This window comes from Barbus barbus, assembly GCF_936440315.1.
Source record: "Barbus barbus genome assembly, chromosome: 23".
In the NCBI taxonomy this organism is placed as follows: Eukaryota; Metazoa; Chordata; class Actinopteri; order Cypriniformes; family Cyprinidae; genus Barbus; species Barbus barbus.
In genome coordinates, this window is record NC_136751.1 from 23,739,463 (window position 1) to 23,752,618 (window position 13,156).

At 35.6% G+C, this 13,156-nt stretch overlaps 1 protein-coding gene and 1 pseudogene across 2 annotated transcripts in view; one reads left to right on the top strand and one right to left on the bottom strand.

The window, feature by feature from the left end:
- The window catches only part of LOC306843112 (C-Maf-inducing protein-like), a 38,310-nt gene extending 34,474 nt beyond the window's left edge, over window positions 1-3,836 (top strand). Inside the window, exon 21 of the mRNA XM_079374387.1 lies at window positions 1,210-3,836. Coding sequence (XP_079230513.1) covers window positions 1,210-1,263 — 54 coding nt within the window. The 3' untranslated portion in view covers window positions 1,264-3,836. The remainder of the gene's footprint in view (window positions 1-1,209) is intronic.
- LOC306843037 (1-phosphatidylinositol 4,5-bisphosphate phosphodiesterase gamma-2-like) lies at window positions 1,413-12,538 on the bottom strand (annotated as a pseudogene). The gene is made up of 16 exons: window positions 12,358-12,538; window positions 10,902-10,995; window positions 10,565-10,654; window positions 9,971-10,043; window positions 9,619-9,720; window positions 9,403-9,521; window positions 9,228-9,313; window positions 9,022-9,139; window positions 8,766-8,934; window positions 7,362-7,428; window positions 6,973-7,130; window positions 6,723-6,795; window positions 6,413-6,634; window positions 5,195-5,293; window positions 1,714-1,787; window positions 1,413-1,614 (listed from the first exon to the last, which is right to left on the bottom strand). The product of its transcript is annotated as a 1-phosphatidylinositol 4,5-bisphosphate phosphodiesterase gamma-2-like (transcript).
- Between the last annotated feature and the right edge of the window lie 618 nt (window positions 12,539-13,156).

Sequence of the window (13,156 nt, forward strand, 5' to 3'; positions counted from 1 at the left end):
CAAAGAAGATATTTTGAAGAATGTGGGTAACCAAACAGTTGCTTGCCCCCAGTAACTTTGATAGTAAGAAAAAAAATATGGAAGTCACTGGGGACCAGCAACTGTTTGGTTTCCCGCATTCTTCAAAATAACTTTCATGTTCAACAGAAGAAAGAAACTCATTCAGGTTTTAAACAACTTCAGAGTGAGTAAATGATGACAATTTTCAATTATGGGCGAACTATGTCCATAATGTCGTAATGAACTAATGTCTTCCTGTAGCTCAAATAGTAGAGCATGGTGCTAGCAACGCTAAGATCATGAGTTCGATTCCCAGGGAAAGCAAGAGCTGATAAAATGTAAAAAATGTAACTTGAATGTAAGTCGCTTTGGATAAAAGCGTCTGCTAAATGCATAAATGTAATGTTAAAAAAATAAAACTCAAAGAGAAAAATAACTCGCTGCTCTTGACTGAATAACTTTAATACAGTTGCTAAAGTTCAGCAGTAATAAAATAACTTGAAATTTTCAACAACTTTTCACCTATTTTTGCACCAAATAGTATCGATAAGTACCGGTATCGATAAGCAGTATCAGTATCGATAAAATATAAACGATACCCATCCCTAAATCAAAGAATCCTAAAGAAAAATGTATCACGGCTTCCTCAAAGATTGTAAGCAGCACAGCGGTTTTTAAAATTGATAATAAAAAGAAATGTTTATTAAGATATCACAAAGATTTTTGAAGAAGCATGTAACAACATTTATGAAAAACAGATTAAATACTGTGATTCCAAACTTTCAAAACATTTAACCATTACAACCAATGGAAAACAGCAACATCGACTTGGCCAATGGCCTGAGTTTCAGTTGTTATGTTGTTTGACTGGCCAATAGCAGATGAGGGAGTTCAGGAAAGCATTATCAACAGTCTTTGCTTTTCCAATACAGTCTGGCGACTCTAATGGTGCAGAAATTATACACTTCACCTTTAACTCTTATCATGCAGCCAGTTTTTTTTATTGCCCATATGCACAGTGTTATTTACACAAGCAGGACATGTTCCTGGTTCAGTCAATCAATCGTAGCCTTGACTCTGAAATCAGAGAGGAATCATAAGGCTGATAGGAATGTTGTTCCAGGAACGACAGAGGATGTTGAACCAGGAACATGTCACACATTAAACATTTTAATATCTAAACCTCTCTATCTCTGGTCCTTTCCACAGGCCAAACTACCCAATCTAAAGGAAGTGGACGTTCGCTATACGGAGGCGTGGTGAACACGACGCTCAAGGAGATTGATAGACACAGGAAATCGCTGACACATCATCCCAACACAACATAATCAAGAAACGAGGACTGTATTTATAGGAACATCATTCAAGGACCTTCTGATAATATCATAAACGCTCAAGAATCATCTAGTGTCTCATCCGAGGACGCTCTTCGCAGCGGCATCGAAATGTCCCGTGACATCAGACAGCACAGGAACCTTTCTTGTTCTCGCCTGACCCCTCAGAGGAACCATGTCCCTCGTTTTAAACCCGTAACTGGCGTCATTTTTCGTCCCTCCAGAAGACATCAGACCACCTGGATATATTTCCTCTGTGGTACCAGCGTCTGGTGAAGGCCTGAATATTCAGAGCCACATTCCAGTACAGTTTTGATATCACTTCCTGTGTGGAAAGCTAACTTCCACTTCCTGTGTTTTTTTTTTTTGGTCTTTTTACATGTGTGCTTGGTCCTCTCGGTTCAGAGTCCATCGTTTTTGCATCCTCACATAGATTCCTGGTGTAAAATGTGTCTGTTAACAATGTTCACGTTCATCTCTATATCTCTATCGCTCTGAAAATCATTTTTTATCAACTTGAATAAGCATATTTTTCCATACACTGCTTTCATATACGTGTGTGTTTGTAAAGAAAATCGGCGTATCCCCATTTTTTATGCAGACATTTCAGGGGCTTTGGGGATTTCAGGGGATTTTTTTTCTGTTCATCATTTCCTTTCTCTTCTTTTTTTTTTAGCCACATTGTACAGTGTAATTTTAATTTCACACCCTATTTAAAAGAACGTCGTCCAGGAAGTAGTCTGGGACTACTTTGTATTTATGAGCCCCATTTCTGGTCCTTTTTTCTTTTATGAAGTACTTTTGTCAAGCATACTGAACCAAGATGGTGCCTAAAACATTTTCTGTAAAGATTGCATCACCTAGCAACATCAGCTAAGTTGTACATAGATACATTACGGACTTTTAAAAGGATTAATAGGCTTTATTATTCTCTGTAAACTTCGCCTCTAGTGGTCGATAGGAGTCCACCACGAGCGTCCTGCCACAACGGTTGACAATGTTCCGCATATTTATATCGAAATCGAGCCAAGATTTGTGCTATGTTCATTAAGGCTTGTTATGCAGTTTAACCTTTTTATATTTAGTTTTCTCGCGTTTGTGATCAACGTCTCTCCGAACGTATAGTTTATGACCACTGTAATTAGTTACAGTCAATATCTTGACTAGTAGAGAAACGAGACCGAGCTTGTAGAAAAAAAAACAACAAAGAAAAACGGTCAGAAATAAAAGAATCAATTTGCCGTCTTAACTTAAATCAAGTTATTCTTGCGTTTACAAAGGTGTGTCTGTCTCTACTCCCATGTTAAACTATATCCAGAGAGAGTTGCTGCCCCGGGCTTGAAAGTAGCAGTTTTCGGTAGTTCCAGCTCTTGTGTGTGCGTTCGATTTCACACAGATATAGATGCCGTCCAGAGGGGGGTGTTCAGTAATGGGTGCCATAATGGCACCAACTCATGTTCTGCCATCTTGCATAGTTGCATACTGTATAATGTACATATGAGTGTATATAATTTCCCGTTTCTCTTTCTCTCAAGTTTTTGGGAGACTGTTTATTGCCTTTGTTTTTAGATGTGTGCAAATGGTCACCTATTTTTGTTCCCTTTCCCGCCCCCAGACCAAGTGCACTGTTATTGTGTTCTTTTTGTTTGTTTGGTTTTTTTCGACTGTATAAGTTAAATCCATTTTCGTTGCCTGTTTTGTTTCTCTTTTTGCATGTTTGCAATTTGAACACACAGATTTAATGTAAAGGTTCAAATCACTAGCCCCTTCAACCACTTACCATATGGATCAATACGTGTTTCTAAAAGTGAAAGATGGACACAGTTAGTGTAAACTGATGGATTATATTGAGAGTGTGTTATTAAAGTGGACTAGACCAGTACCATGCTGTACACTGGTGAAACTCAAGCTGATACATTGTAATGGTCTTCAGTCCTAAAAGCAGACCATTTTTCTCTGTGGCGGGAAGGATTCAGGGGGCTGGGTTTCCCTCGGCCTTCATTTTGTTACGAAATTATAAAAAAGCGCCATATCTTTGAGACAATAGCTAATCTATTGAAGTTGAAATCCAGTTTGTACTTCAACTGTTTCCTGATTAATTTGTAATATCCTGTGGAACTCACTGTGCTATTTGTGTTTCCAATGTCTCCTTATCAACATATTATAATGTTTCATTAATTTCAGCTTTTTTTTTCTTTTCATATTCTTGAAAAGCGCTTTTTGCTATGTTGAATTGAGACTGAGTCTTAATCTGATGTGGGTGGGGTCTGCATGGCCCAGTTGTGTACATACAGAATGAACTACATTTCCCATGACTCCTGGAGTTTTTACAGATAGAACTGCTGCCCTTATTCTGTGTTTTTCTGCTTCTATCTACGGCTGGGTTGCTGCTGCTGCTGCTCTTTGGCTGTTGTAATGAGAACACAACCTTCAACAGGAAAATAAGCCTAATATGTGAACGAGTTTCAATCAAAATAAACTGTCTGTGAATATGTTTCAAATAGAAAGCTTTCAAAGCTTTTTTTTATTGACGTGTTTTAGTTTAGTCATTTGTTTCAAAAGTGGTTTGACACATTTTGATATGCACGCTTGATATTGTTATTTTGAGAAATGATAACAATGAAACAATTCCCTTATCAGTAGCATGTGAACACATCTACACATTTATATGTAATACTCATATATATATATATATATATATATATATATATATATATACATATACAGTTTATTTAGATCTCATTCAGTATCACAGTAACTGCTTTGCAGTCCTGACAATTTACTTCCACAATGATCCAGAATCTGGACTGTATCTTCCAAAAGACCAAGACTAAACCACGTCCTTTACACCATATTCACATTGACACGTCTGCAAGTTCCTTGTGGTTAAGGCTTTACACTTGTCAACAAAGATTTTTCATTACTGACTGGAATGAGGAAATAATATTTAAAGTTGGGCTTATTTGTTTTTGGTGGTGTTACTGCTTTCATATCAGCAGTCTCGAGGTTAATGAACATTAACTCCCTTCCAAGTGCAAAATGTGTTTAGTGAAACCAAGGTGCAAATACAGTTAATCCATGGATTTCTATAGTCAACTATCTCTTCATACGCTGGTACTGGCTGTTGTTAATGATTGTGTAAAGACGATCAAAGAAAGATGTTAGTTTGTGTCTTTCCTCACCTCCAGCTGCTGTACATGCACCAGAAGAGATGAAAGCTCCAGGTTTTCACTAAACCTGTTCTTCAGTGGAACAGATCGATACCCTAATCAAAATAAAAAATTACCAGAAGAGAGATGCAACAGTTTAGAAAACTTTTTGGATTTTAATACAGAAGCACTTTTTTTTTTGGAGCTAAAACTAATGTTCCAGTTCTGAGGTTTGTGAGAGAACTGCAGGAACTTAGTGGTTTGATAAAAAGCTAATAATGAATGAATGAAAAATATCAGATTTAAATAAATAATAAAACACTCACTAAACTTTTTACCTTCATGTCTTGCAGACATTATATTAAAATCTCAGAGCCCTGCACATTACATGCATACAAAAATATATCTACTGTGGCCACAAATTATGAACTCGTTCCCTCATTTTGATTCAATCGTAGCCACTTCGCTATAATTTTAGTTGCATTGTGGCCATTAATTAAGAATTTCTTCCCTCGGCTTTGTTCCCTCGTTTTAGTAAATCGTGGAAACATCATACTAAGTCATTAATTAAATCAAAACTTGGAATAATAATTATATTATTATAATTTATTATAACACAGGAACGAATTAGCAGTGTGGACACAATTTAATAAAACTAGGGATGAATTCTTAGTTCGTGCCCAAGATTTAACTAAACAAGAAAATAACTACTTGTTTCTTCTTGGTTGGATCTCGCATCCACTGGTTTAAGCACAAAACCCGTGCCTCCATTCAGACTGAAGAGAGCACTGTTCAGCTGCAAGAATTTATCTGAAGAGAGACGTAGTTGTGTTTAAGATTTATTAGACACATTTATTGGAGAACAGTTCTGAAGTTTAACAATCATGCAGAATGGACGCTACAACAGACTTTACTGTAAACTCTTCTTCTAAGGTCAAGTACAGTCGTGGTGGAGCAATAGTTTTAAGAGAGGCTTGCTGAGAAAGTTAGTCAAGATGTTTATAGCTAACTTATGTAAATAATGATAGCACATGTGGGTCAATGGCACAAGGATTTGAAGATAGCTCTCGTGGGAATTTATACTTAATGTGCTTTTCTGTTTGGATAGTTATCATTAAAGGAATAGTTGACTCAAAAATGAAAAGTTGTTGAAAATTAATTTAAAACTAACCAATTTATTTCTTCCATACAGAATATTTTAAGATAGCCCTCTATCGCCCCATAGAGTACTGAGGTTGTACTACCACAGCAATGCAATTTACACTACCGTTGAGGCTCAGTAATATTGCATTTGATTAGATTTTAAATATTAAAAGTACACATATTCATCAAAAATGACAGTAAAGACATTCATAATGTTACAAAAGATTTGTTTTAAATAAATGCTGTTTTTTTAACTTCCCATTCATCAAATAATCCTTAAAATGTGTTTTAACAAACATATTAATCATCATAACTGTTCTTTTAAACTTCGATAAAGGTTTCTTGAGCACCAAGTGAGCATATTAGAATGATATCTGAAGGATCATGTGACACTGAAGATAGATGAATGATTTCTGAAAATTCAGCTTTTGCCATCCCAGGAATAAATTATATTTTAACATATATCAAAACAGTTATTTTAAATTATAATAATATTCCACAATATTATTTTTACCGTATTTTTGATCAAATAAATGCAGCCTTGGTGAGCTTAAAAGAACACTCCACTTTTTTTTGGAAATTGGCTCATTTCCAACTCCCCAAGAGTTAAACAGTTTCAGTTTCAGTCAATCGATCAGTCAATAATCATTTTATTCCGGTCCTCACAAACAAATTTTCACAAAATAAATAAAATACATATTTACCGAAAAAGTAGTAGGCAGAAGCCTTGCTTATTATGCCTACCCTTTATACATAATTAATTTTCTTTTCTCTTCTTTCACTTACCAGCAGTTTGGAAGTTGAGAGCCACCATTTGGCAGCTTAGTTTCCACGAAGGACAAGGATCAAAGTTCGAGGAATCAACTCGCCCACTGCAGGGATACACACGGGTCAACGCTTTGCAGTTATACTCCAAAATGCAGTCTGATTTCTCCACGGCAGTTTCATTCCCTTCTTTTGGAACCACGTTATCCGCAGTTTTTTGAACATTGCCTTGAAATTGTTTTGCTTAATGTTGATGTGTATTATAAAGTACAGCTGCTTTTCATTTTAGTTAGTTCCACAGTTTTTTTTTCACTTACTGTAAATTACATACCAAAAATCTTTTTCTTGATAGATTGGCAGTATACCACCATATCTGACATCTGAGCAGCTATTTTGGTTTTGGACTCCATTTCTGCTATTCTCTATTTCGAGAAGTAAGGGAGATATAGATATAGTCAGTGCATAGATATTCACAGGAACTATTGGTCACCAAACATAGAAATAGATACACTATTAATAATCAAGCACAATAGCGCATATTGAATATAAGTTAGTGTGGCATGAAAGAGAGAGAAAAAAACCGCTTTCTCTAAACTCTGCTCATTTTGGATGATGTTCAGAAGCACCTGGTACCATTCGTCCACCTGCTCCACGATCTCACACGTGAACTCCGTTAGCTTCAGATTCTCCCTATTCAAAAGGGTCACCGTGAGGGGCCTGGCATGTTTGGCTTTGCATGCTGAGGAGAACCCATTAAAATCAACAAGGAAGAGAGTATTAAAGTCTTATATTTTGTAAACTGAGAGGTTTTTTTTTCATAGGGCACTGATTATTGAAAATAGTGAGAATAATCTTTCTTGCAGTGCCTGCTGAGTATTGGTGAGATTTTATATGGATGTCACAGTTCCTCTAATCATAGTGTAGGCTACATGAGTACTAAACATTCACACAGGTGTCAAAACAATCTTACCAACTGTACACTTTGAGATGTCCACCACACCTTTACACTGGTCACCTAAAGGATTGTCTTTAGCAACCTGAAAGAATCACTGAGCTCAAATCAGTCAGTTTATATATACATATATGTACATTTTTCTTAGTATAGTTGTGACCCTGGGCCACAAAACCAGTCTTAAGTATACATTTTATAAATAAACTGAGATTTATATATCTTAAAGCTGAATAAATACGCTTCCCATTGATGTATGGTTTGTTATGATTGGACAATATTTGGCTGAGATACAACTATTTGAACATCTGGAATCTAAAGGGTGCAAAAAATCAAAATACTGAGAAAATCACCTTTAAAGTTGTTCAAGTTCTTAGCAATGCATATTACTAATCAAAAATGAAGTTTTGATATATTTACATTAAGAAATTTTCCAAATATCTTCATGGAACATGATCTGTACTTAATATCCTGATGATTTTTGGCAAAAAAAATGTTTTATAATTTTGACCCATAGGCCTACAGTGTATTTTTGGCTATTCCTACAAATATACCCCAGCGACTTAAGACTGGTTATGTGGTCCAGGGTCACATTAAAAAATATATACATATATATTTTGAATGCATGAAGTCGGAAGTCCATATATATAATCATAAAAATCTATCATTAAAGTTAAAATGCTTTAATGATAGATTTGTTTCTTATAAACACACAGCTTTTTGCTTGACAAGTAGTTAATTGATGGACTGTAGTCGATTACTTGTGGATTATTGTGATGTTTTTAGCAGCTGTTCGGACTTTCATTCTGACGGCACCCATTCACTGCAGAGGATCTATTGGTGAGTATGTGATGTAATGTTATTTCTCTAAATTTGTTTTAGAAATAAACTCATCAAATCTTTGATGGCCTCAGGATGAGTATATTTTCAGCAACTTTTCATTTTTGGGTGAACGATTCCTTTAAATCATATACATCTTTATTTTTCATTCTTACCCACATACAAATGCAACGTGCTTCAGTGTTTACACAAAAACAGTGTGATCATTACTTAAAAAATTGCAACTTCATTTTCATATATATTGAATTTAAAAAGCAAGTCAGAACTACATGTAGTCTAAACAAAGCCAATGTATTACTTAATGGACTTAATTAGCATATGATATTGGTGGTTGGTTATGTGAGTGAGATAAACAGCTGCTTTCATTTTAAACTCTACTTGTGGAAGGTGTGTTTTGTGGATTCCTTAACTATTTGATCAGTCTCTTTTATTTTCTGGTGCTGTTGAAGAGAATAAAAAGGAAATCATACACTGTGACAAAACACTAAAATTGTCATAAGTCATTACATTAGAGACTGAAGCAATTGGAGAATCTCTGCAGTTTTTCCTACTAAATTTGGTTCAAACAAAATAGTTTTTTCCCACCTTGATGATAATCTTGCCCTTCAGCTGGTTTGGTGAGAGTAGATCTTCTGCTTCTGGTTCCAGCGGTTCGGTCAGGAGCTTGTCTCTGAAAACATCTCGTAAGATCTGAGCCATCATTTTCTGTTGCTTGATGTCACAGTGTTGTTCTATGGACAGCACCACAGGAAACCTGCCAATAGAGATACAAATAAGATTGTTGAATGCCAAATTTATGTTGCACAATGATAACTGAATGTGTGTGTTGTTGATGATTAACTCAGATGTTATAAAAGCATGATCATTGATGGCCTTCACCACATCTTTAAACTTAATCTTAGAGGTCATGGTTCGTCCATGGTATATGACAGGTTCTTCTGGACCATTTCAGCAGTCCACTGCATTACACAAAAAAGAATACATAATAACATAGGGCCCGATATCGAGTAATATGAATCATAACCGCACAATATAAAAGTCACTGACACTCAACACAGCGGCAGCCCAGCCTCAGGCAGCGCACGTAAGATTCTGTTGATGAATCACTGCGCAGTTGATCTCCAGTCAAATATCTGTGGAAAAAAAGTAACACAGGAAGTTGATCATGAAGAGGAGGAGCTGCTGTATGTGTGTCATGAGCATGAAGAACTGCAGCACTGACGTGTTGTGAGAAGAGTTGATCCAGTAGTGAGACAGAGGATTGTTCATGTCCAGTGGGCAAATCTCTGAGAACTTCTCATCCCAAATCGAGTTCTCTTTGGAGAAGAGAAAACTGAGGAACTAGAAAGACAGAAACATAACATTTGCACTGATTTTCTGTTTTATAGATTTATTTCACATGTTGACATCAAACTAAATAGATCTCTGTAACTTGTACTTCTCCAACAGTAAGTGTCGGATCGTTGGTCTTCCTCATGGTGTCATTGATGAAACTGGTCATGAGCTCCTGAAGCTGGTTAAAATTTTTGGCCCAGGCGTCCTACAGACAGAAAACAAATGTACAGTTCATTTTCGAATTAAATATTGCTTTTCAACATTCATGTTCATTAGAAATGTTGAGCAGCAAATCAGCATGTTAGAATGACTTACAGCAAATACATGCAGCATGGGTGAACATAAGATTCTTCATTCAAACACATTTAAAAATTGTACAGATCCCAAACTTTTGAACAGTTGGAAAGATGGACAGATGATAAAAGATAAGATAACAAGGAAGACATTGGTCTTACCTTTTGTCCATATAAAAGAAAGTTTTGAAAATCATAGAGGGGAACTACAGAAGATTCAGGACTATCAGCATTACTGCAGAGAAATACATACAAAAAACAAATATAGTTTTCATAGTACACTTATTTTAAAAAACAAAATAAAATAAATAAATAACTTTAGTAAAATTCTAATAATATGGCTGCTTCGAAACTGAATTGAACCCAAAAAAGAGATTATTTTTACCTTATTGTGAAAGCTGCAGGCCCCTTTTCAATCTCTTCTAGCTAATCTCTTAACTAAAAATAATAATGATAAAATAATTTTCAATATTTTTTAGCATGCTTAAGTAAATGTTCTATGCAATACTATAAATAACATTAATAATGGAACTGATACTCAAATAACACATAAATATAATGAAACATTCAAATAAATACATGTATAAATAAATTGCACACTCACCATCTTCTGGTTTTCAAATATCAAAAGATTGTAGAATTTGTAAAACTGCTGAAAGTCCAGGGAATAATCATTTGCTCCCACCTCCTGAAAATGCACTTGTGTTAAATGAGTTTTAAAAAATCAAAAAATACTCTTTATTGAGTACAGTGTACAGTACCACAAATCTGTCCTCCAGAAAGCGTCCACCTGGTACAGTGAAGTTCATCTGTGGTAAAAGAGACTTGAGCTCCTTCAGGGTGATGCTTTGAGAGACAGAAAAGGAGCAGTAATGAAGTGAGACAGAAATTAAATTAAATTAAATTAAAATGAGACTGTTTGAGAAGAAGGTGAAAGAGAAAGAGGAGAACCTGTTTTTCTTTGTTTGGTCATCTGCTTCCTCAGCCAACTACAGTAGAGGGAAAAACAAACACATGATTTGTGTTATGGTTTATGGATAAACAAAGTACACTATCTGTGTGTGTGTGTGTGTGTGTGTGTGTGTGTGTGTACCTCTCTATAATGTCTGGTGTGTGAGCCGCCAATGTTTCCTGTCTGAGTAACTCCAGTCCTGTCAGCCATTTTTCTGCATCCTCCACTGAATTAGCTGTGGAACAACAAATGCTACCACAGAATAAGCAAAACAGTACTATCAAACTGAATCAATCAAACTCTATCAACTGTTAAAATGAAGTGGTGAGACTGTCATGATTGTCCACCACAGTGGGACATGTAACCTCAGGGTACCATTCCGGTAAGTGTGCTATTGCTAGCATAGCTGTTTACCAGCACAAGTTATGTTTTAGATGTTGGTGATGATACTGTACTGCTGTCCCTTTTTTGCTAGCTTAACCAGTCAACCAAAAACAAAACAAAAAACAGCTTCATTAGTATGGATATGCTGTAGCATAAACTTGGACCAGTACTGTTACACACTACTGTTTAAAAGTTTGGGGTCAGTAAGAGTTTTGAATATTTATGAAATAAGTATTCTTATGCTTACCAAGGCTGCTGCAACTGTTCAATTAAAAACAGTAAAGAGAAATATTACAATTTAAATAACTGTTCCAATTTTCATATATTTTAAATGTATTATTCCTGTGATGGGAAAGCTGAATTTTCAGCAGCCATTACTCCAGGCTTCAGTGTCACATGATCCTTCAGGAAACATTATAATATGCTGATTTGGTGCTCATTTCTTATTCATCTTATTTCTTATTCATCTTATTCATGCTGCTTAATATTTTTTTTATGTGTAAACCATTTTTTAGGATTATTTAATGAATGAAAAGTTCAAAAGAGCTACATTTATTTTGAATATAAATATTTTGTAATATTATAAATGCATTTACTGTTATTTTAGATCAATTTCACGCATCCCTGCTTAATTTTTTAATTTTTATTTATTTATTTTAAATAGGCCTAAATAAATCGTACTGCCCCCAAACCGTTGGATGCTAGTATAGCTATCACAGTTGTTTATGCTACTAAATAAATGTCTTGTCGTCTTATCGTGAACCTAAAATGTGTTACCTTTTAGGCTCAGCGATTTTAAAATGAACTCAGATCCATAGAAGATGGTGAAACAGGTTTTGCTGTCTTGCTGAAGCTCTTTTTCAGATTGGCAAAAGATTCTTCGAAATCTATTCCCCCTGCTCTCATTAAATCCTTGGAAATCCTTGAATTATTCCCACTGCTGAACCTCCTTGAACTCAAAAATGTCCACTGCGAATACATAAACACACATATAGTAAAATGCAATACACTACAGTATATCACTAGTATTCCTTAGAATAAATTTCCATGCTTGCATACGGCCTAAGCAATTCTGAAAATTGAGGCCAGAATTAGTGCATAACTAGAAACCAAAACACTTTCTTAGACATTAGTGTAAAATAGCAACACTGCTTTTTTAAAAAGCATTCATTCCTTTGTTTGATTCAAGTCTCTTTTCAAGGAAGCAACTTACACACTCTGACTATCCTGTCATCGGAGTGCATCAAGGCCACTTGCATGCTCTCTATAATGACCCGAACTGTGAGTCTCTCAACCCTCTGCTGATACACCATCATTTCCGTCCCCGTCTGCAGATGCTCAATAACCCATCTCCTCTCATCCTCTATCAGCTCATGCCGCTCATTGCAGCCCATCATCACTGCATCTGACACACACCGAGTAAAGAAGCAGAGCTTTTTGCATCTGGTTGCTTTTCACTATGTTATGTTTATCAAAACAATTACTGCTAAAAGTCAGATCATTCATGTGACATATAGGCTATTCAGACGCATTTACCTTCCAGTTTCGGTGCCCAAAGCAAACTGAGAAATGACGTCTAGTAGCTGTTCTCCAAACCAGTCTTGAGAAAAATCACATCATGTGGCATAATCAAGCTTTCTTATTTCCTATGATGAAAAGCAAGCATGTCCAGACGACAGAAGAGAAAACCAAATCCTCAAACTGTCTTCATGAAGGTTACCTGTGAATTGGTTTAAAGTAATCCATATTTGTTATGCCACAGGCCTCCCGACAAATATTTGGAAAGCTGTATCTTCCAAATTCAAAGGACATTTGTTTTAAAACAAGGGGGTGGAGAAAAATATAAAGAATTTGTGAGAAGAAGTGGATATTACTGGAAAAACAGATATCGGGTAAGAGATATCTGATGTGCAATTTCCTGAACTTAACAGTTGTCACAAAATATATAGTACTTTATAGGATATTTGGTTTCTAGGTTTTAAAATCACCACTTTTTGTGCCGTTTGTTGCGT